At 56.1% G+C, this 22,304-nt stretch overlaps 7 protein-coding genes across 7 annotated transcripts; 4 read left to right on the top strand and 3 right to left on the bottom strand.

Moving 5' to 3' along the window:
• Nucleotides 1–204: 204 nt before the first annotated feature.
• J7T54_005403 (Neurofibromin-like protein) lies at nucleotides 205–8,099 on the top strand (the record flags this gene model as incomplete). The annotated part of the gene is made up of 5 exons (XM_051507620.1): nucleotides 205–258; nucleotides 318–7,273; nucleotides 7,358–7,726; nucleotides 7,781–8,033; nucleotides 8,085–8,099. The coding sequence occupies 5 exons, from the start codon at nucleotides 205–207 to the stop codon at nucleotides 8,097–8,099; spliced, it is 7,647 nt and encodes a 2,548-aa protein (XP_051361157.1).
• A 331-nt stretch (nucleotides 8,100–8,430) lies between these two features.
• On the bottom strand, nucleotides 8,431–10,700 carry J7T54_005402 (Tryptophan synthase-like protein; the record flags this gene model as incomplete). The annotated part of the gene is made up of 3 exons (XM_051507619.1): nucleotides 8,431–10,153; nucleotides 10,207–10,598; nucleotides 10,653–10,700. The coding sequence occupies 3 exons, from the start codon at nucleotides 10,698–10,700 to the stop codon at nucleotides 8,431–8,433; spliced, it is 2,163 nt and encodes a 720-aa protein (XP_051361156.1).
• Nucleotides 10,701–11,334: 634 nt separating this feature from the next.
• On the top strand, nucleotides 11,335–12,185 carry J7T54_005401 (uncharacterized protein; the record flags this gene model as incomplete). The annotated part of the gene is made up of 3 exons (XM_051507618.1): nucleotides 11,335–11,439; nucleotides 11,656–11,724; nucleotides 11,823–12,185. The coding sequence occupies 3 exons, from the start codon at nucleotides 11,335–11,337 to the stop codon at nucleotides 12,183–12,185; spliced, it is 537 nt and encodes a 178-aa protein (XP_051361155.1).
• Nucleotides 12,186–12,500: 315 nt separating this feature from the next.
• On the bottom strand, nucleotides 12,501–14,252 carry J7T54_005400 (uncharacterized protein; the record flags this gene model as incomplete). Its single annotated transcript, XM_051507617.1, has 1 exon — nucleotides 12,501–14,252. The coding sequence occupies one exon, from the start codon at nucleotides 14,250–14,252 to the stop codon at nucleotides 12,501–12,503; it is 1,752 nt and encodes a 583-aa protein (XP_051361154.1).
• A 1,567-nt stretch (nucleotides 14,253–15,819) lies between these two features.
• J7T54_005399 (uncharacterized protein) lies at nucleotides 15,820–19,092 on the top strand (the record flags this gene model as incomplete). The annotated part of the gene is made up of 6 exons (XM_051507615.1): nucleotides 15,820–15,976; nucleotides 16,033–16,260; nucleotides 16,643–17,270; nucleotides 17,351–17,775; nucleotides 17,886–18,249; nucleotides 18,666–19,092. 6 exons carry the CDS (start codon nucleotides 15,820–15,822, stop codon nucleotides 19,090–19,092), a joined length of 2,229 nt encoding a protein of 742 aa, XP_051361153.1.
• Nucleotides 19,093–19,317: 225 nt separating this feature from the next.
• Nucleotides 19,318–20,688, bottom strand: J7T54_005398 (Ribose-phosphate pyrophosphokinase-like protein; the record flags this gene model as incomplete). The annotated part of the gene is made up of 2 exons (XM_051507614.1): nucleotides 19,318–19,698; nucleotides 19,753–20,688. The coding sequence occupies 2 exons, from the start codon at nucleotides 20,686–20,688 to the stop codon at nucleotides 19,318–19,320; spliced, it is 1,317 nt and encodes a 438-aa protein (XP_051361152.1).
• Nucleotides 20,689–21,762: 1,074 nt separating this feature from the next.
• J7T54_005397 (RNA polymerase Rpb4) lies at nucleotides 21,763–22,283 on the top strand (the record flags this gene model as incomplete). Its single annotated transcript, XM_051507613.1, has 2 exons — nucleotides 21,763–21,894; nucleotides 21,954–22,283. The coding sequence occupies 2 exons, from the start codon at nucleotides 21,763–21,765 to the stop codon at nucleotides 22,281–22,283; spliced, it is 462 nt and encodes a 153-aa protein (XP_051361151.1).
• Nucleotides 22,284–22,304: the final 21 nt, after the last annotated feature.

Raw genomic sequence — 22,304 nt, 5'->3', positions numbered from 1 at the left:
CCTTACCCAAGAGCTCCAAACGCCAATGAACGGGAACACCCCCCACCTTGAGATAGCTCCGCATAGACCCTGGCGACCACAGTTGCCCGTCCGTGCCTCGAGCTTTGCCTTTCCCGCCCGGGTCCCCTCTGCTCGGACTCGAAGTCAGCGCAAGTGAGTCGCACGCAAGCCAGGCCAACAACGGCCTTGCTCGATGCTGTAGCAATGGACGCGGACGCTAGCCTAGTCGGCTCTCTCGTCGACAGGCTGGCCACGAGGGTACGCACGTCCAAGGCAAAGGAAGCAGAGCCGAGAGATACTGACCCCCAGATCAACAGCTGCCCCATCGCACAGGCACGAATGGCTCGACGCTGCCCGACGACAACATCCTCTCCGTCACGCGCGCCACTCTCGTCGAGTTTAGCAAGGTCTCCATAGAAACCGTTCTCGAATCGCTCCTCAGCCTGCTCGAGGGGCTCGCGCGCCCCTTTGAGACCGTCTCGTCTCACCCCAACCATGTGCTCCTCTCCGAGCTCCACGTCTTGGCCCTCGCCGCCGATTGCTGCTCGGCCAAGTGGAAGAGCCTGAAGCACGGTGTCAAGAGCGACGCCCGGGGCGACGATGGCGATGTGGACGACGAAGACGACGACAACGACGACGATGAGACAGAAGACGACGACGACGACGACGACGACGATGTACCGCGCCCACCACCCCTCGACAAAGTCCTCGTCAATCGCATCCTCGACGCCCTCAAGAGGCTACTCGAGCCTATACCAGACGAGTACCAGCTCCCCCCGTCCACGCTTCTGGACCAGGTCTCGCAGCGCAACGTGACGATCCCACGACTGCACCAGCCCAAGAACCCGACAGCCGCCTCCGAGCTCCTTGACGCGCACCTGGCCGAGCTCGACACGTACGTCAAAGTGGTGATGGAGTACGTCACGGCGTCCAGCTGGAATGCATCCTTCGACTACTTCAGAAATGCCATCTACGCGATACGAAGCAGCATGGCTGCAGGTGGCCTAGATGCCCCCAAGTCCGCCGTTGACGCGGAAGTATCCGCGCTAGTTGTCGTCCGGTTGCTGTCCTTCTTCTGGGTGGACGGGCCCAAGTTGCGTCTTGTGATCCAGGAGATATGCTCGAGCTATCTGCACTTCCGCAGGCCATACCAGGACGCTGTGGCAGTCGTGGTCCCCCTGCTGATCACCAGGTGGATTGATCGCTTCCCGGCTGAATTCGTGCAGCTTCACGTCCGACGAAGGCGACTCGATGTATCCGCCGATACACTGTTCGACATGGCGCAACGGGTATCGGATGATGCAAAGCGCCGGATGCTCCACGTGCCTCTGCAAACCTGTCTATTGTTCTTGCTTCCCGATATCTTTGAGGTGGCAAGTAACCTCAAGGAGGCTAAGAGCGGCGGAATCGTCAAAAAGGTGTCCTTTTTGGATGGACTGAAGAAGTCCCTGCGCAACGGTCATGAATCAGCCGCCTTTTGCCTCGTGGCTCTGCTACGCGCGGCTCGCCACTTTCACGCTGAGAGTGACGCGGCGCTGGTATCGTACGCGCTTGACGTGCAGGATGAAGTGCGCGAAGCCGTCTTCCAGCGACCCATTTCTGGAGGCCCTTCACCATCGCCAACACAGTGGCTGGACACATCGCCATTCGGGCAGGAGATTATGACAGCCGCCTTTGTGGCCCTGGCTCACTTGAATCTGGACGGCTCTACAGAGCCCTTGGTGGACAGCTGCGTTGCGCGTTCTGCGCCTGACAGTTTCAAAGTGGCGGCTGTTCAAGCCTGCTGCTACTTTGCGCGGCAACCTGATAATGCCAAGTACGGTGAACTATTTGACCAGCTACAGCCTTTCATGCAATCGCAGCTGGAATCCGAGACCAAGTATGGTATCGACTCGCGCAAACGATCCGTCGCGAGCAAAGACGGAGCCGACATGATTTGTAGCGTCCTGGACTTCCTGGACGCAGCGCCCCGGCGCCTCATTACCGGTTCCGTCAGCATCAACTCACCCACCAACTTCTTCCGCCCTTTCTTGCTCTGTGTCTTGTCGCCCGAGATAACAATTCGTCGACGAGCCATCAGCGTGGCGCAGCGGCTGTTCAATGACCATGGAGAGGCGTTCCGCGAGGTCTACAACGGACGGGCCCTGGACAGCATCACGCTGCGGAAGGACCTGTGGGGACGAAGCTCGAGGGTACTGATCTCGCTGTGTGAGCGCATTGCTGCGCAGACGAGCGACTCTGCCCTTTCTACATTGCACGATTGCTTGAAGGCACGGCTGTTACTGCTCGAGAACATCCCAGAACTCTCCGAGGTCCCCAACGACGTCTCAGATGTCGTGCAAGCCTCGTCGAAGCTGGAGACCATACTTCTCGTGTCATTATGCTCTGCCGACCCCGAGGTATGCCAGTTGGTGACTTCCTGCATTGGCATATTCTTGGAGGAGTGCTCCGTGATTGACCAAGTTGCTGAGTCCGCCAAGGCATCAGCCTCGGTGCTGCGCAATGGCGACATTTTCCGCGAGATCGCGTCACCGGAGTTCCACTTCACGGGCTTGGTTGCCTTTCAGAAACGGAACCGTGGTTTGTTGCGGCGCATGCAGTTCCCGACAACAGGTATTCTGAACGCTTGGGAGACGGCATTCGATAGATGGATACACCTTGCCAAGGATGTCTCTACCACGAGCACGGATGCCGTCGATGACAAGGCACTTGCAGAGTGGCGCAACTTCTCAGGCTTCCTTGCTTCTTTAGGCGGAATATGTGTCGCTGACCAGGCTATCATCCTGGAAGAACCCGCTCTCGGAGGCTTGAAGTGGATCGACCGACTCTCCTCGGAGAATTACGAAGAGACGTTGCTGACGAGATACCTGCGCCTGAGCATCCAGCTGCTCGCATGCGCCAATGTGCGCGTACGTGAGGCCATGCGGGATGTTTTGTCCAGTGAGGTTTCTCCGTCGCTGTATCAACCCCTGTTCCGCGCTCTGGAGTCTGAACTCGAGGTCCTCTTCACGGGCGCTCTGGCAACATCTGACAAGGCCCAAGACAGTGAGATCATCTTCGCGGAGCAGGGCGCGTCGCTTCTGCGCGCCCTGGTGGAGAGATTGACAACGCCATCTGACCTTGGCGCGGCGTCTTCTATTCATCTCGGCGTGTTGACGCTGAACTTTGCCAAATTCCTAGACGGGGTCCCCGAAAGTTCGGACACCCTCAGAGTCAAGATCCGTGTCTGCCATCTGTGCGAAGCGGTCACGAAAAGAAAGGAGCATCTCAATCTTCGCGACGATGTGCGAATACGGAACCAGTTGTTGGAATGCATATTTGGGTGGATTGCCCGGCCACGATCATCACACGCTGAGCACAACGGACACTCAGCTCGCCAAGATGACATGGCGCGTCTTCAAAGAGACCTTGATAAGGCTTGCCTCAGGTCATTGTCGGATCTCACCTATCGCTTGCCCCTTCAGCCATCCGAAAGCCAGACTGACGCCGGCATGAGTGAGATCAAGTCACAGATGTTCCACACCTACTTCAACCGCTTCCTCTCCTTACTGAATCATGAGACTCCAGAGTCGGGCCGCAACGAAGCCACCGTTGGTCCCGCTGTCAGAGAGGATACCATCTCGAATTCCGACCTGGCCATCACCATCCTCTCAAACCTCCTCAGCGCCAACATTGACGTTGGTCTGAAGCATTCGCTCAGCATTGGATACCACGAAAACCCCGAGATCCGCACAGCTTTCGTGCGCGTTCTGTACAACATTCTTGTCCAAGGTACCGAGTTCAGCAACTTGACCGACTCTGCTGTGAGCGAGAAGTACGAAGAGCTGCTTGAACTGCTCACAAAAGATCTGTCCCTCGCTGTTTCCATGAGCTCCATCTGCCCGAGCACGGAAGTTGACGAGGTTGCCATCTGCCTGCTCACCGTATTCGAGCAACGAGGGCTCACCTTTGAACTGTTTGAGGCTCTGATCAAGCAGGAGGTAGAAGACACCAACAATGAGGCGGAGCTTCTCCGGCGCACATGCGTGCCCACCAAAATGCTCTCGGTGTATGCCAAGTGGAAAGGAGCGCAGTACCTCAAAGACACGTTGCAAAAGGTTCTTGATAGACTCATGCTCAATTTCCAAGACCTCGACCTTGAGCTCGATCCGGCGCGTGTTGGCTCGGCGGAGGAGTCGAAGAAGAATGCGCTGCAATTACGCATCGTGGCAAAGGTATTCATTGACAACATTTGCGCGTCTGCGGCGAGCATCCCCCCGTCTTTCCGCAAGATCTGCCACATCATCCTCAATGCGGTCGAGCCACGCTTTCCGGATGCCAAGTACACTGCGATCGGCGCCTTCATTTTCCTGCGGTTCTTCTGTCCCGCAATCGTCGCCCCGGATATCGAGGGGTTGGCCACCAAGGCGCCTACCAAGGAGATGCGCCGAGGTCTCTTGCTGATTGCCAAGGTCATTCAGAACTTGGCCAACAATGTCCTGTTCGGCGTAAAGGAACCATACATGTTTCCGTTGAACGACTTTCTTGTGCAGAATGTCTTTGACATCACGGGGTTCTTGCACGAGGTGTCTGTGCCGCCGGAAAAGATTGAAGGGCCAGCAAACGTGGATCTGTTCGATTTCGGTTCATGCGTAGCGCTGCACCGCTTCCTCTATGACCACTGGGACCATGTTCGCCAGACACTCGTCTCTAGGGAGAGACGGGAGTACGTCCGGTCGCCAGGAGAACTATCGCGTGGCCGCTCGCCGCTGCTCGAACCCATTCGCAACCTCATTGCCAACCTCGGACCACCTCCATTAGCCGTGTCGTGGAATCGGCCTCTAGTATCTTCCAACAGTCCACCACTATACTCCCGATTCCAGAATTTCATGCTGCGCAATGCTTTCAGGAGCACCGAGTCCTTTTTGACAGCCAGAGCTGTCTATGATGGTGGTGAGAGCAGAGACGGGCTCTCCATCATCTGCATCATCCTCAGGAACATTGAGGCAGAGGGGATCGATCACGACACCTTGCTGTACTGTTACCTCAAAATTGCGAGCAGGCTTTGGCATGAACCGTTTGGACTTCTCATTGATGCAACATGCTACAATGGTCGCAACGAGCCACAAGATGAGCTGTTTCGCATGCTCGAACTGCTCACGCCAACAGAGCTGGCGCGCAGTCTTTCCCGAATTTACGTATACAACATGAACAACGCCTTCAAGCGCTGCTTCAGGCGACTCCTGAGAGTCTGTACCCGCAACGAAGCGAGCGTTTTCCATCCGAAGAATGTCGAATACCACCTTGTCGGAAATATGGAAAGTTTGCAAACGCACTTCAACCTGAACCAGCTTCACCTCCCAAAGGAGACGATCAGCGTCATTCAAGATAGCCGCTTCGTTTTCAAACCTGTGACGCGGCTGTCCAAATCAAAGGGCAAGATAGAGGTGATCATCAAGGTGGGCGACCAATTCGTCCAGATCACCACGTCCAGGAAACAAGATGTCTTCACTGGATTCCGGATGAGCACAACGGTGAACGACGTCTTCCGCTTGGGAGACATTGATGAAGCTGCCACGTCTATACAGACGGAAGATGACTCTGCTTTTGGTCTGCGAGCCGACGGCGGTAAGATTGTCATGTACTTTACGAGTCCCATGAAGGCGGACATTCTTCAGAGCGTGCGAGGCGCCAAGAGCATCCAGGGCAAGGACAGCAGAACACACAAGCCAACAGAGAGGTTGATCCGACCACAGGATGTCCCTGGCACGCTCCTCAACTTGGCCTTGACAAATCTATCCAGTGCAGATCATGTGCTCAGGGTTTCATCGTACAATCTCCTCGGAGCACTTTGCAAGGCCTTCAAGTTCAGCTCAGCTGCGAAGCTTGTCTGTGCCAAAGATCTGTCCGTGCCTCTCGACGCCAGTAATTTCATCGTCAGTATGAGCAAGGAGCTCGCCAAGACGGAGCCGCAACTGACGTCTGACTTCTTGACCGAGTTCTTTGTCGGCTGGGAGAGCTTCCCCGAAGAACAGAAGCCATTGAGTCTAGCTTACATGGCCCCGTGGCTGGCTGGTTTGCGAACCAACGTTCTCTCCAGCGAGCAGGATCCCGAAAAGGGCCGGGAGCGCGTTGCGCTACTCATTCGAAAGCTCATTGACGTGGCCATTATTGATCACGCCCAATCGTACACGCTGCAGCAGTGCGTTTGGCCGGCCATTGCACAGGACGAGGTTCTACTTGAAATCTTCCTCGATGAGATAATGAAGACTTCGATGGGCTATAGCAATCACGACGAGGCACTCGAAATCATCTCGTCCATCGTCGCTGGCGTCGGGAGCGTCACGCTGCGTGGAAAAATCCTCTCCAGGCTTCGCAAGGCTCTGAATCGCTCCTCGGTGAGACCAACCAAGTACCTACCAGACAATGCTGTGTGGGCGGAGATCTGTATTCTGCTGCACTTCTGCCTGGCTCTATCTTTCGATAACGGCATCCAGGCCCAGCTATTTCTTCCCGAAGTCTTCCATGTCGTGACTATGCTGTTCAACACGGGCAGCCAGTCCGTCCGCATGCTGGTGTACAAGCTGCTCATCAACTCTGTCCACGCGGCGTGCACATCGTTCGCGCTGGACGACATCCCGGCCAGCAAGCTGAGGGCGAACCTTGAGGCGCTGGGCGAGCCCAAGGGCGACATTTTCCCTATACATCCCACGTTTGCACGCGAAGGGGCGTCCATCTCGACGGCGCAGGATTCTGGCGCCACTCTAGCCGCGACCGAGCATCTAGCCGCTGTTCTTTTCGATATTTGCTACACGGCTGCCCCGTCTTTGGATATGTCCAACGCCTGGCGATCACGATGGATGAGTTTGGTGGCTAGTACCGCCTTCCAGAACAACCCTGCTATTCAGCCAAGAGCATTCACGGTCATGGGCTACTTGGCGCGTGAGGAGGTGGACGACGATTTGCTATACCAGGTCTTGGTGGCCTTGCGTAGCAGCGTGGGCAGGTTTGAGGAGGAGAGCAGCACGGAGATGTTGGTGTCCATCACGACATCCCTTTCCAAGATGATGGCCAAGTTGCCATCTGCGTCCCGCTACGGACTGCAGTTGTTCTGGCTGGCGATATCACTTGTCAGGCTCGTCCCCTCAGCCATGTTCAATTGCGCCGCCCAGTTCCTTGAATCGGTGCTTGCCAACATTGGCACTGTAGGGGACGTCAGGGGGGAGAACATGGTCTTCCTGCTGCTTCAGGGCCGCGAGCAGCTCGATGAGGCCGCCATCGCTCTGGATGAAGCGTATGGCATCCACTTCAACAACAGCAGCTTCCATTTCGCCGTGTGTGCTTGCTTGGCTCGAGGGCTGACTGACACTACCACCAGACCCACGACGATGCGCGTGCTGTCGGCCTTTTTGGAAATGACCACAACTCCTCCAGAGCAGGAGCCTCATTCTGGTGCGCCTACTGTGTCCAGTTCGCCGTATCTGGCCCTGATCCGAGCCAGAGCCACCGGCCACGACGAGCTGAGAGACAGTCTTTGGCGAGCCGGCATTGACCCAGAGGACCCTGCGTCCGAGACCGTCAACTACCAAGGACGACGTGACGTCCGGACTTTTGCCGACCATGAGCTGCTGCTCATCACAGTCATGGAGATGGTTGACTTTCAGTACCTCGAAGACGCTGTACAGACACGAAGTCTTCAGTGGCTGAATGCACTTGCCCAGGCCCGCCCTGCCGTGATGATACATCTGTGAGTTGCTCCATCTCGGAATTGGTATCGAGTTCAAGGCTGATAGTGAGATAGGTGCGGTGCCATGCGAACGATCCTGGACGACGTGCTGTTACACGGACAGAACTCGGCACCTCTCGAGGCAGCCCATGCGCTGCTACGAACATTGACCTCCAACAAGAAATATGCACGCGCGATGAACTCGGGCGGCTCCATGGCCGAGATACTGGAACAAAACGGCTTTGGCGGTCTGTGGCGCTCGTGCTCCATGGGCGCTATGGACGACATCCATCGAGACTGCTTTGACTTGACCGAAAAGCTCATTGAGGTATGTTTCTTTGACTATTCGATGCGGGTGCGGGCACTGACTCTTTTACAGCTCATTATCATTTAGCGACGGCATGTAGTGATGATTGATGATAGCCCAAAAATATAGAACAATTGGATACTTTTCTGCTACAAGGACGCTGTCCACTTTCGTGACGCTTGCTTGCTTGCTTACCTGTGACACATTATTCCTGGGCTTCACATTCCGCAATGACATCGGCATTACATGTCTAAAAATCTTGCATATTGGTTTTTTACTTTCGTGTGCCCCTGATCTATGCCAACCAGACTCAAAATGTCAAATGGTATCGCTTCCGACCTACAAATTCCTTCCCCCAAGTCACAAACGCCCGACCGTGATGACATGCTTTTTGAACGACAATTCGTATTTCGTCTCTTCAAAACCTGAGATCCCAGCCAATCTTGGGACCCAGTTTCGGGAGCTCCTCCGCGACACTCTGCACATCCTTGTCGCCTCGGCCGCTGACGCAAATGACCAGATCCTCGCCCTTCTTCATTGTCTTGGCGAGCTCGATGGCTCCGTAGATACCATGCGCCGTCTCGAGCGCAGGAATGATGCCCTCGAGCTGACTCATGAGGCGGAAGCCAATGAACGCCTCGGCATCGGTGGCCGCCACGTATTTGGCGCGCTCATTGTCCTTCCAGGAGCTCAGCTCGGGACCGACGCCGGGGTAATCAAGGCCCGCGGAGACAGAGTGGGTTTCCTGGATCTGGCCGTGTTCGTTCTGGAGCACATATGTCCTCACGCCGTGCAGCACACCCTTGGTACCGCCAGAGAGGGTGGCGCTGTGTCGTGCCGTGTCGATACCGTCACCGCCCGCCTCCACGCCGAGAAGCTTGACGCTGGGGTCGTTGGAGAAGGGGTAGAACATGCCGACGGCGTTGCTGCCGCCACCGACACAGGCGACGACGGCATCGGGGAGCTTGCCGCGCTTCTCGAGCATCTGCTTCTTGGTCTCCTCGCCGATGACCGACTGGAAAGTGCGGACAATGGTAGGGAAGGGATGAGGTCCAATGGCAGACCCGATGATGTAGTGGGTGGTGTCGAGTTCCGTCACCCAAGCGCGCATGGCCTCGTTCACGGCGTCGCGGAGCGTCTTGCTGCCCGCCTCGACGGCGACGACCTTGGCGCCGAGGAGACGGATACGGAAGACGTTCAGCGCTTGACGGCGGACATCTTCGGCTCCCATGTAGATTGTGCACTCCATGCCAAACTTGGCACAGACGGTAGCGGTGGCGACACCGTGTTGCCCAGCGCCAGTCTCTGCAATGATCTTGGTCTTGCCCAACCTCCGGGCAAGCAGGAGCTGTCCGAGGGCATTGTTGATCTTGTGGCTACCAGTGTGATTCAGGTCTTCTCGCTTCAACCAGATGTTGGCACCTCCCGCATGCTCGGTGAGACGCTCGGCCAGATGCATACGGCCAGGGCGTCCCATGAACTCGTAGTACGAGCGATACTCCTCCCAGAAGGCGGGGTCGTCCTTGATGGAGTTGAATCCCTCTTCGAGCTGGGACAAGCAGTCCATGAGACTCTCGGGCACGTACTGGCCACCGTACTCGCCAAAGCGATCGGGTATCTTGCCGTGCAAGGCAGCGAGCTGTGACACGAGATCGGTGTCCTGTTCAGCTGTCAAGCGGTCTTCGTTGGTGATGACCCCCTCCACCGTGACGCTCTCGCCACTGGGCTCTTTGGCGGCAGACAGGGTCTCAATGATGCCAACTTCGCGCGTCTGGCCATTGGTGGTACCGCTGCGTCCTCCAAGGTAGGCACAAAACTTCTCCACGTCGTTGTAAGCTTCGCCGGTCTGGGCCTTTTGCACCGTCGAGATGATCTGGCTGCCCACGACCACACCGTCGGCGACCTGCGCGACGCTGAGGAAGTGATCACGAGTGCTGACGCCAAAGCCAACAGCGGCCGGCTTGTTGCCGCTGTACTTCTTGACGCGGGCGACCAGGTCTGGGAGATTGGCGTTCATGGTGCCCGTGGCACCCGTAACGCCTTGTCTCGACACAACGTAGATGAATGAGTCGGCGAGCTGGCAAAGGATCTTCATACGGGCTTCGGAGGTGGCTGGAGCAATCAGAGGGACGTAAGATAAGCTAGTGACCAGTTAGTAAGATTTGTTTCACGGGGTTAGTCACGCATAGCTTACCCTCCACGTGTGCACAGCTTGCGGAAGGAGACGGCCTCCTCGGGAGGCAGATCGACGACAATGAAGCCATTCACACCACTCTCATGGCAGTCCTTCAACAGGCGCTCCTCGCCGTAGCTCAACAAGGGGTTATAGTAGCCCATGAGCATGACCGGTGCCTTCAGACCCTTACTCCGCGCGATCTTAACCATGTTGAGGGTAGTCTGTATTGTGACGCCATTCTTGAGGGCGACTGTGTTGGCTGTCTGGATCGTGGGACCATCGGCGATGGGGTCGGTAAAGGGCGCACCGAGCTCGAGCACGTCTGCGCCTCCACGCTCCATGGCCAGGAGGATCTCGGGCGTGTCTTCTGGCTTGGGGTACCCTGCCGTGACATAGGTCACCAGGGCGCTCTACAGTGATGTCAGCAACGAGGACGTTCGCGCGCTTTGCCCCGGGTGGCTCACCCGGCCCTCATTTTTGCACTGCTCAAACGCACGCTTGATGCCCTCCATGATGTAGGTGCTCTCCTCTGCTGCGGATGCGGTATGCTGCTAGGGACGAAGTGGAAGAGAGTTGAAGGTTTTCGTCTGATGGGATTGGGAACGAGCAGATAGGGCAATAAATAACTCGAGGGCGATTGATGTCCTTTTCTAAGCAGCGGGAAGAGAAAACGGGCCAATCTACTTATATACCATCTATTGAAGGCAAAAAAGTCGACAGACAATAGAAACGACTGGAGGCGTGGGTGGTGGGGTGTTCGTGTCATTGCCTCCCGCCAGGCGACTTCGGAGGGTCCTGATCGGTGAACCCCACATTGCCGCTCCGCACCACGCATGCGTCTCGCGGATGCACGCTCGGACCATCCCAATGACTCAGCTGTGCTGGACGGACTTGCCCCTTTGGGACACGTGCTGTCGCATAGTCGTCCGTCCTTGGTGCTAGCGGGTACGTAATAGGGTAGGTTGCGCCATATACTACTAACGTAACTAGACTACGTAGCCTCGGCTACACGCAGCGGGCACGAGCACCAACTATTGCGCCTTGATCGTACTTAGATATACGTCCACCAAAACGCACATTACTTCCAGATCACAAATAGCCAGCTTGCGACGTTGATCTTCGTACCAGATCATCCTACACCTCATCATGGCACCTCTCAAGCCTCATTGGGCGCAGCCATCGCACCCGGATATCCAACAAGTCATCGTCAACGACGCCGAGTTCACATCCAAGAGTCTGTCCAAAGTTACAGTGCCACCGTTTGGCGTATTTGCAAAGATGACTTTTCCGCCATGTACAATCACGCCAGAGGCAACCTATGCTACCGTACAGATCGGGAAGAACAAGCATATCAGTCTCAATAGTGACTTGCTGTACCTCAACCATTCATGTGACCCATCTCTGGTGAGGCCCGCCCGCCCTACCGAATGAGTCCACGCATGAACGACAGTCGCTGATCCTAGGAAGATTCTCGACACGGCAAACCTCGAGATTCTTGCAGGTCCAAAGGGGTTGAAACCTGGTGATGAGCTCACGGTACGTGTCCATTGCCTCCCACCCACCCTCCTGTTCATCATGCGACATGCGGACAATGCACACGACTATGATAGGAAACTCACACGACGTGACACCAGTTCTTCTACCCCTCCACAGAGTGGGACATGGCGCAACCATTTGATTGCCTGTGCCAATCAGCCTCCTGCCGCGGCACAATCACAGGCGCCCAGGGCATGGACCCTCGAAAGCTCGAGGGCTACTGGCTGAGTGGCCATGTTCGTCAGATGCTGGAGGAGAAGAACACCGGCGAGGCAGCCAATGCCCATGCCGATGTGCCAGACTCGGTAGGCGATACGACAGCCCAGCTACTGAGAGCGGCTCTAGCCAAGGCCGAGGACGCCGCCAGCAAGGCCCGGGCGGCCCTGGACGGTTACACCAACACCATGCTCGTGTCGTTGGAAGACGAGGCTGCCAAAGGGGCAGTTCCCAACACCGCATAAGAAAAGGGAGGCGGGGGATGCCCCGTTGTTTCATACATGGCGCAGACAAGGTCTGCTACCAGTGCTCATGGTGAAAAGTATGTACTCTTGCATATGTGCCACTCCGTAATATACTGGCCCAGTGTCTCGGGTATATCATGAACAGTCCGGCTCTCGAAACTAGATATAAACAGTGAATCTTCAAACAAAAAATTGCCCCTCCTGCTGCAGCGCAACGCCGTGCGCACAGATGCGATGATTGTGTGATATGTGTGTTTGTGTGTGGTCCCACATGCTCTTCTGCTTGCATAGATTAAACATTAACAGCGATGCTCCTCATTTTGATTCGCCGGCCCATTCGGACCTCTCCATGACTCTCCGCGCCTGCAGGGCGCGGGTAAACTTCCACGCCTCATAGTCGGCCATGTTCCATGTCTCGAGGGCTGTGCGCATGCCAGTGTCCTCCGTCTCTGCCGTCTCAAAGACGACCTGTTTCGCGCGCTCCAAAAGAATCCACTCAAGCGTCGGGTCTTCTGAGGGGTCCTCGCGATCTGGGGGCTGTTCTTGTGGAATGTGAGCATGCTGCGGGATACTGAAGCCAAATCGCCAGTCGAGGTCGGATGGCAAGGGTGCCTCGGCCGTAAGGAAGAGGGTCCTCGACTCGGCATCTTCACTGGCAATGGCCTCTTTGAATCGCATGATGCGACGATCGCCCGAGGTGGGGAGCTCGTCGTCAACGGCATGGGAATCGTCGAGGAGGCGGTCAGTCACCTCAAGTAACCAGGGGTCGCGGAGGGAGTCGCGGCGCAGAACGTTGAGATCGAAGGTGTCCTTCAGCATGTTCAGGGTCGTGAGTGTCCAGGGATGGGGCACGAATCCAATGGTGAAGGCTTTGGAGGCGTTATGGTAGGAAGACGGAGTTGCGATGCGTGTCGACCGCATGTCGGTCGTGCACGGCGCACAGCGTGGCAGGTTTGGCGGGCACGAGGCAGCCAATGGCGTCTCTGGACAATGCAGCAACGACTCAGCCAGCCCGATAGCCTCGCTGACCATCTTGGAGGTGTGATTAGGGTACGGCTGGAGCACGTCAATGCCGTGGGAGAAGCTGTTCTGCCACACGACGTGCAAATGCGCGTTGATGAGTCTGTTGAGAGCCCGGAGACCATCAGCTCGGCTGAGACGAGTGGTCTCCCCAATGATGGCGTACTTGTTGGCGATGGTTTGCGGCCCGTAGTAAGCCAACGACATTGGGGTCGCGTCCGTCTTCACAATGTCGCCGGGCAGGGCCGCCAGCACACTCCTCGCCTCGGACAGTTCTAGAACAGCCCGTATCGCGGACTTGACCTCTTCGCCCGAGCCGGCTAACAGGCCACTGCCCAGGCCCTTCCAACTGGTCAGTTCGGCGTACTTGCCTCTGCGCAGCTCGGCCAGTAGAGGGTCTCCACTCGAAGCCATGGGGAACATGGTGTTTTCGGCGAGGAGGCCGCCACCAACCGTGTCCCATGCAAGCCATCGCATGACGTCGGCCCGTAGCACGCCATCCAGTTTCAACCTCTGGACCTCGTCGAATGCCGGGTTGATTGTGGCCTCGGTCGCGCCCAAGACGGTGGGACGGAACCCATGCGCCCACCACGCACGTTTCCATGTCAGGAATAGCTCGTCTTCGGCTTCGTGCTCATCCTTTGGCTTCTCGACCGAGGTATCGCGGTAGCAATAGATAGGTGGGCGCTCTCTGAGGGGAGGAAGCAAGACGCGATCGTCTGTCGTGAGGTCGCTCGAGAAGGCGACCGCAAGCCATTTGCCATCTTGCCACCACGAGGATCCAGAATGTTCGTCATTGCCCTCCCGAGGGGGCGCCTTGGTGGGTTTCTTGAACGGGTTCAGAGGGCTCTTGCTGAAGGGCCTGGCGAGAAGCTCGCTCGTCGTCGGGGTCTGGTGCTCGTACTCGACCAGGCGAGGGGACTGGGGGACCGTCGAGGACAGAGTTACGATGAAAGCAATGGCGGCTAGGGAAATTAATGTGAAGGCCAGTGTCAGCCGGCGAGTGGTGATCCGAATGAGTGCGCGCATCAGCCGCGTCTTGGGCATTTTGTGCTGAGCCCTTGGCGACGCGCGCAGGAGCAGGAACCCAGCTCGCGGATGCGTTGCTGTGCTGTTCCCGAGAAGCCTAGGTATGCCTTTTGTGTCATATCATGAGTAACAAGTTGTTATACATCCATCGTAATGATATCGGCTGCTGGGTATATTGGGTTCTTGAGGGCGTGTAAAGAGTGGGCGTGGTCGCGGGTGTCGCTTGGTGCAAAAGGAGTGACGAGGACAACGACGATGTCGCAGTTGGTGGCCGGAAGGAATGGCAAGCGATGAATTCGCAGGCGGGCAGAAGAGCGAGAGCGCGTCAAAGACGTCTGTTGCCGTCGCAGGATCGGTGACTTGGGATGGAGATTGGAGTCGGAGCTGTTGAGTCTTGACAGGAGTTGGCTCTGGTTGGCACGGCACATCCTTGTCGAGATGCTTCGCTTGGCCATTGGCTGCGCAGCTCCAGTCGGCTTATTATTACAGCAGGGTCCATGTCGTTTCGACGCCAGGGGCTTGGAGGCTTGATGAGCGTGGGTGGCACCGGTAGCGAGCTGGCCAAAGCGGGGGCTGACAGATTAAAGCCAGCACCTGGCTCGTGCTTTCACGTACTTAGCTGCCTAGTCAAATTGCCACCCCTTGCTCACCGCAATTGACTTTGATTATTACATAATTGCACTACGGAGTACTCATATGCTAATGTCGCCAATGTCTGCTCCGTAGACTTGGGAAAATCAAACCTCCAATGGTCATATACTGTGTCTTGACTGTCCTCAACAATGTTCAGCAAATACTTATGGCAGTTCAATATTTTGATGAATGATACGGTCCAGCCCAACCACTAGCGGCACACCTGCTTGGATTTGCCCAAGGAACAGTTTCCTTCTTTGTGCTTCGAAGCATCTAAGTCCGTGCCAGGCTATATCCATGGTGGCACAATCCGTGTGGCCGCTGATTGGATGTGACGCAGATGGAGGGAAAGTGCGTATTGCCATGATACAGGCAACAACGTCGTGCAGTTCGACAAGATGCAGCGACTCGATTCAGCAATCGACAGCCAGGCCACCGGGGTCTCCTTGGAGACGTAACCGTCTCTCAGCTGCCGAATTGTCTCCTGCCGCATAAGGTACCAAGGTACCAAGGTCGCCCTGCTTTGGTTGCCTTCCCGCGCGCATCTTCAGTCCATCATTGTCCAGTCTCCAGCTAGATTTGATTCCACTCGCACACTTCCCCGGAACATATGACTATGTGTACCAACTATTATTGCGTTACTTGGTACACCCTGTTGTATCGCTGAGTCTCAAACTTTGTGCAAGGGTCATTGCGCCTTCTTGCTGGAGTACTTGCCTATTAGTCCTTGGATCCTCCCGATCCTCCCGAGATACTGCAAGCTTGCAATACCTTAGTGTTCTCTGGGCTTTCTCAATTTCTGACATGCAGTTGACTTTCTACATCATTCTTTGCAGAATCTGTCCCAACCTTTCTCTCCACCAGCGGATAAATCATCATCTATTCACAAGGAAGCTCCTTCTGCACATCTCCCGTCTCAACAGCACTTTGCCAATCGACGGCGACGGCCAGTATGGGTCGCAAAGATTTCAACGCCGATCTTCAGCAAGCAAAGAAAGCATCCTTCAGCAATGTCTCTTGTGTTCAGGCTGGCGAGAGTGACGGCCTGCTGGCATTCACCTTCTGCTACCCAGACCTGCGCCCTCTGGAAGTAGTAATAATGGCAAAAGGTACGTGTCCGTATTCAGCACAGTGCTCTCGATGGTTGACTCAATGTCTCTTGTAGATATCGACGCATACCCAGGAAAAGCCGACTATTTCCTGTTCGTTGCCTCGGACGAGCCTGACCCTCACATTGTGAGCTTCCTGCAGGATCTCGTTGCCTTCTCCAACAAGAAAACTCTACCCCAAATTGTCCATTTTGTATCAGCCAACCTCACGGCGCATTTGGTAGAGCCATGGGGGGAGAGCTGGCTCAGAGTCGGCATCTTAAGAATCGCTCGGCTGCGAAGACGTGCGTTTGGACATGGAAAACGAAGGCTGCAGCCTTGACGATCAACTCGACTACGAGGGCACCGATAGCTCGATGGGAGAGGACGAAAACGATTTCCAGCCTATTAGCAACGATGGCGACCACGACTTTTTGAATTTGAGCTCTGCCGAGGCAGTCACACACGCACTAGACTGTCTTCATACAGGGCCTGAGGCCTTGAAGCGTCAACGAAAAGACCTCAGAGCGGCAATGGAAGCCGGTTTTTCTATTGGTGTCTACGACCACGATGCAGAACACACACGCGGACATTGCCTCATCTTCTCCCTTTCTGTTCCCATCATGGGACTGGGCATACCAGGAGAGGCGTGTGAAACATGGCATCTCGACAAGGACAAGCATCTAGTTCTGCTTATAAAGACGACTGGCGGATATCCCATTCCGGAAATCTACATTCAAAATCGTCTTCAAGCTGAGACGTTCCAGTTTGAGCTTGGTCCGTGCGAGGAGGCCAAGCCGACAGCGGCATCTGCTGAGCAAGTATTCCAAACATCCAGGGGCAGGGGACTGAATGACACGAGGAAAGGTGCCTTCGAGCCTTTCTATATGTTTCAGTACATCTCACGCACGTTAACAAATGATCTCCCTGCTCTTCTCCATCGCCGACGACAGAACAACGTCTCATGGCTCGCTGCCTTGCACGGCCTGCGCTCCTACGGCGGAAAGACTACGTCGCAGGCTTGTGCGGCACCCTGGAACGACACGGCGAGCCAGCCCTTGGTTCTTCAGCAGGACCATGCGCTGGAGCCACTAGGACGCTTGAGCATACCTTTGGTGGCCATGCAACATGCGCTGCAATTGCTCTTGCGATGCGGAAGGTATTGTGTCAACTGCTATCGAGCCATGGACGATGGTTTCCAAAGTATGAGACCTTACGTCTGCGACATTCCGCTCTGTCTCGACCACTATGTCTCCCTCAACCAGGGGCCAGGTATCGAGCATGAAATTATCCACAGTCCCTACGTCGTGGATCTGTTGGTTAGTTTCTTCTACACAAGCTTGAAGTGTAAACAGCTACGCCACTTCCCTCTCCCCCTCAAGCTCAAGGTTCCAGGCCGCCGGCGAGACGGAGCCAGTCTTTTGGAATGCCAGACGCAGATGAGCCGTGGAGTCTGAATATGTACGCGTATGCATTCTGCGATGACCTGTACAGCCTTGAGCCGGATGATCGCCCTACGGCGTTGACACTGCTGACATTGGGAATACCGTCTGTGCTCAGGATGAGGGAGTTCCTTTTGGCGCATCCAGATCGATTGCTCTCCGATGCCACAGAGATTATTGACCAAAACACATACCGTCTGCTTCTGTGGATCGTGGCTTCAAATCGGTCGCTCATTGGTCAAGACGATCTCGTCCCGCCGGCCGGGCCCGTTGCAGAGGGTTCGAATAGTCAGCCGAATAAGGTGTTAGGGGCCCCTAAAGGATGGCTTCAGTTTCGGTTTGTCCAAGGCAGCCCCGAGAAGGAGCAACGCTTCAGAAGTAAGGTGGATGCCCATCGCACGGGTGCTGTGGCGACGTTACTTGGCACGGCAGCTGCCTTGGGAATTGGCACAGTATTGTCAGTGAAGGACTCAAATTCGATCGGACAGTGAACGGGCGGTCCTTCGGCGATGGCGTGTACTTGAGCAAGATATTCAACACCAGTATGATCTACTCGCTAAGGGCTGCCCCATCAGAAACATGGCCAACCTCTGTACTCAGAGTCAACGCTGCCCTGTCTATCTGCGAATTGGTCAACAGGCTGGACCCGTTTATCGCCAAGCATCCCCATTTCGTCGTCGACCACATAGAATGGATTCAATATCGTTTCCTTCTCGCCCAGGTGTCGCTTACAGACAAGGCTCGACAGCTCCCGTTTCCAACGCCTCCCAAGCGCTCCTCAGAGGGATACATTCGCCAAGATCCAGAAATGACTCCGCTCGGCCCCAATGGACTGGCTCTCCGGATTCCAACGTCTGCTGTGCCTAGACACGAAGGTAATACACAGATGGCACAGTCCAGTTGCGCGAAAAGGGAAATTTCCGGTTCCATCAAGCGCCCCTCCCTGAGCGCAGATGATCAAGACGCCAGTCTCTCTGTCAAGTTCGGAGGACTAGATCTTGATGGATTTCTCGACAATACCAATCACGAGGCGACAAAGCGGCGGCGGCTGGATACAGACTTTGAGCCTGGAGTCCTTGAATGAGCTGCCCAAATTGCCTGGACCCAGCTGGGCTCCCATGACCGCGACCAGAAGGCTGGCTCAGGAGCGAAGGGAAATGATGAAGACTCAGGACGAGACGGATCTTGCCGAGCTAGGTTGGTCTATCGACTTTAACACAGTTGGACGAAGCCGCGACTCTTTTCCGGCGGGTTGTCGAGCTGCACAGCTTCGATGAGGCCCTGCCCCTTGCCCGAGATATGAAAGCCAAGAGGTGCAACAGCATCATGCTAGAGGTCTTTGCAGGTGCTGATTATCGTCTTACACCTCCCTTCGTCCGCGTCGTCCGCCCTCTCTTCTTGGAGTTCGCCCGCGGCGGTGGCGACCACGTTACTACGGGAGGGGCTATCTGTGCCGAGCTGCTCACCAGCTCGGGCTGGAGCCCGGCATTGAGCATCGAGAAGGCTCTGTTCCAGGTCAGGCTTGACTTGTGCGACACGGAGCGGCCGGCGAGGTTGCGCAGCCTCTCCGCGAGTGACAAGGCGTGCTACAGCATCTCCGAGGCTGTACGGGCCTACAAGCGCGTGGCAAACACTCATGGCTGGGAAATCTCAACCGAGCTGGCGACAATGGCGAGTGCATGGGTATTAGTGTAACTACAGCGAGCGTACCAGTCCTGAGTGTGTACTCAGACTTTGATGACTTGTTTGATTGCAAGAGTCTCGCGACCCCGACCACCTAATTGAAGCAAAACAGAAATTGACATGAAATCCCGATTACAAAGCTCCTCAAACTCCGGTATTGGGTGGCCTGAATCCCTGGCGACTGGTGGACCATGTGAACCGAACCCATTTGCATGTATGACGAACAACTAGATACGCTCAGTTGTACTGGAAAAGAACGCTGATGGATTCGCCGTGGTGCACACGACGGATGGCCTCGGCGAAGACGGCCGAAATGTCAAGCACCTCGAGTTTGGGACAGAGCCTCTTGTGCTCATCCTGCGGCACGGAGTTGGTGACGATGATCTTGTCAATGTACGAGGCATTGATCCGGGGGATGGAGTCGCCGCTGAAGACGCCGTGTGTGACGAGGGCGTAGACCTTGGTGGCGCCCTCATTCTTCAGAAGCTTGGCGGCACGGGTGATGGTGTTGCCGGTGTCGATGAGATCGTCGACGAGGATGCACACGCGGCCTGACACGTCGCCGACAAGCATCATGCTGGCGTTGCGCTGCTCCGTGTACTTGATGGGACGTCGTTCCTGGCGTTCATGTGAGCAGGGCGATCATGGTGGTGGGCTACAGGCCAAACGTACCTTGTGAATCAGAGCGAAATCAATGTCCAAGCTATCGCGGATGAGCGAGGCTCGCTTGGCACCTCCAGCGTCGGGAGAGACCACCACAGCGTCTCGATAGTCGGGAATGTACTGCTGGATATAGTTCTGGATCAGGGGCTTGCCGTACAGGTTGTCCACGGGAATGTCGAAGAAGCCCTGGTACTGCGGGTCGTGGAGATCCATGGTGATGATGTGGTCGGCACCGGCGCAGGTCAGGAGGTCGGCGACGAGCGTGCCGGCCAGCGCCACCCACTGCTTGTAGCCGGGTTTCGCCTGGAAGCCAACGCTGTGGGCAGGCTTCTCATAGTCGTGCGTCGTGAAGCTGGGTTGCGACGAGAGCGAGCCGTCGGGCTGGTGTCGGCTCGTGTTGGAGCTGAGACTCGAGGCAGTATCAGAGCGCTTGGGAGGATGTTGCTCGTTGCCATTGGGCTGTCTGTCCACGGTCGCTGTCTTGGCCAGCTTCTCGGCAAGGCCGTTGACACCATTCAACAGGCCACTGCTGCGAGGGCCGCCTGGCCGGGGAGTGGCCGGCACGCTCTCAAAGGTGTAGTCCTTCTTCTGCGCGTGGCCGTTGGACGAGCCGGACAAGGGCGCACCAGACTTGTTGTAGGGGAAGTCGGGTTGTCGGGAGTATGGGAAGAGCGGGACGACGGCGGTAACACGTTTCGCAGAGCCGGTCTTGCACGCTGAAATCATGATGCATAGCTCCATGAGGTTGTCGTTGACGCTGCCGGAGCCCGATTGGATAATGTAGACATCCTTGCCGCGGACCGAGTCCTTGATCTCGCAGCGGCTCTCACCTCCGGAGAACTTGCTCAGGATGCGATTGCACGGCGGGATGCCGAGGATGTTGCAGACACTGTCGGTCAGCTGCGGGTGGGAGTTCCCACCCAGCAGGCAGATGTTGCGAACCATGATGTGGTTGGTGTTTGTTTGTTGATGCCTCGGTGCTCGAGTTGTCCTTGACACACAAAGAAGGGCCGGTTCTTTTTCTTTGCGTTCACCCCACCCTGGCTGGAGGAAGGATTTGTAGCCGTCTTCTTCGTGACCGTCGTCGTCGTCGTCGCTCCGTCCTCGACTGAGCCTTGCGCCAATTGTCAGCGTCGCAGTTCAGCCAGCCTGGACTACTGGAACATACCTCTCAAAGTGACAAGCTATGCGACGACGCAATGGCGATTGTGTGGCCGGAAAAGGGCTCAAGAGCCGAGAACGATGGTGGGGGAGGTCGATGCGGACCTTGAAGCGACGTCAGGCGCCGTGCGCGTCGAACTTTTTTTTGTTGGAGATAGACCCGATGCCGGCGTGTCGAGATCGAGCCGGTCGGGGCAGGGATGTGCGTACAGTTACGATGAAGGACGTTTCTCACACCTTGTTCATGATGCAGGAAATTAATTGCGGTCTAGAAGAAGGTATCCAGATTGATGGTAGCAGAAGACGTTTTTGTCGCAACGGACTGAAACAAACTCCAAGACGGTGTGCTTGTTGATTGAACTGACGGCTGCTGCCGGGCCTGTAAGAAAAAGTCGGTCGGTTCGGCTCCAAAAGGGTTCCAGCCATTCTCTGTTTTTGGAGGAAGAAACAGCCTAAGAAGGGCAATAGCGACCATCTGATTCGCCCAGGCTGACCACTCAGACCCGTCAATTCCAGCATGCCACCGCCTGTCGCACAGCTGCAGGGAAACTGCGAACGCTGTGCTACAGTGGCTTGCGCGACGACTATCGACGTTAACCACTGACAAGCCGCCATCAGAGCCCTGTGGTGGCAGGTGCGGTCCCTGCAGCGTGATGCCATTTGGGAAAGGCCCGCCGATGATTGGGTACTGGAGCCTGCATTAATGGGTCCGAGCCGAAAGTGTCTGGTCCGTCAGACTCACTTCAATGCTGCCATGGTCACACTCGAGGAAAACTTGCTTCATTGAAACGGGGTGTGATCATTATCGCAAACTCAGCAGCAGCAGCAGCAGCAGCAGCAGCCTGCCATTAAACCACAATGAAGGTTCTCGAAGCCCAGTCTGCAGTACTCTCTAACTTTGAGGTCCATCAGCATGTCCTGCAACAGAGAGAGCAGTACAAGAAAAGTCGCCATCGTGGCCCACCCAACTACGAAACTGTCGTCAAAGAGGTGTGTTCCCTTGAGCGCGCGTCTTCGATCCTAGTAGCATACTAATGATACCCTGCTAGCTCAGCAGCTGGCTCGAGGCATCGCCCAGTCCCATGAGCCAAAAGCCCTCTCCATATACAGTTCAGTCCATCCCCACGCTACTGGAACGCCTGCGGCCCTATGATCTGTCCAAGGGAGAGGTGGTCATGATCCTCAACCTCCGGCCTGCCAATGTGGTTGCACTCAATGTCATTGTAGAGGACATGGCCGATCGTTTCGATGAGACCCAGCAGGAGGAGCTTGTCACCATCATCACCGAGGTGCTGGGCGCCTTTGAACCAGCCAAAGAGGCTCCGCAGGAGAATGGCGAAGGCGACGTTGCCATGGACGACGCGGGCCAGGCCGCTTGATGGGTGCCCGTGAGGCGTGTC

This window comes from Emericellopsis cladophorae (assembly GCF_022114955.1).
Source record: "Emericellopsis cladophorae strain MUM 19.33 chromosome Unknown NODE_34_length_249702_cov_121_792324, whole genome shotgun sequence".
Lineage (NCBI taxonomy): Eukaryota > Fungi > Ascomycota > Sordariomycetes > Hypocreales > Bionectriaceae > Emericellopsis > Emericellopsis cladophorae.
Note: the sequence above shows the minus strand (reverse complement) of the source record. Positions and strands in the feature narration are given on the sequence as shown.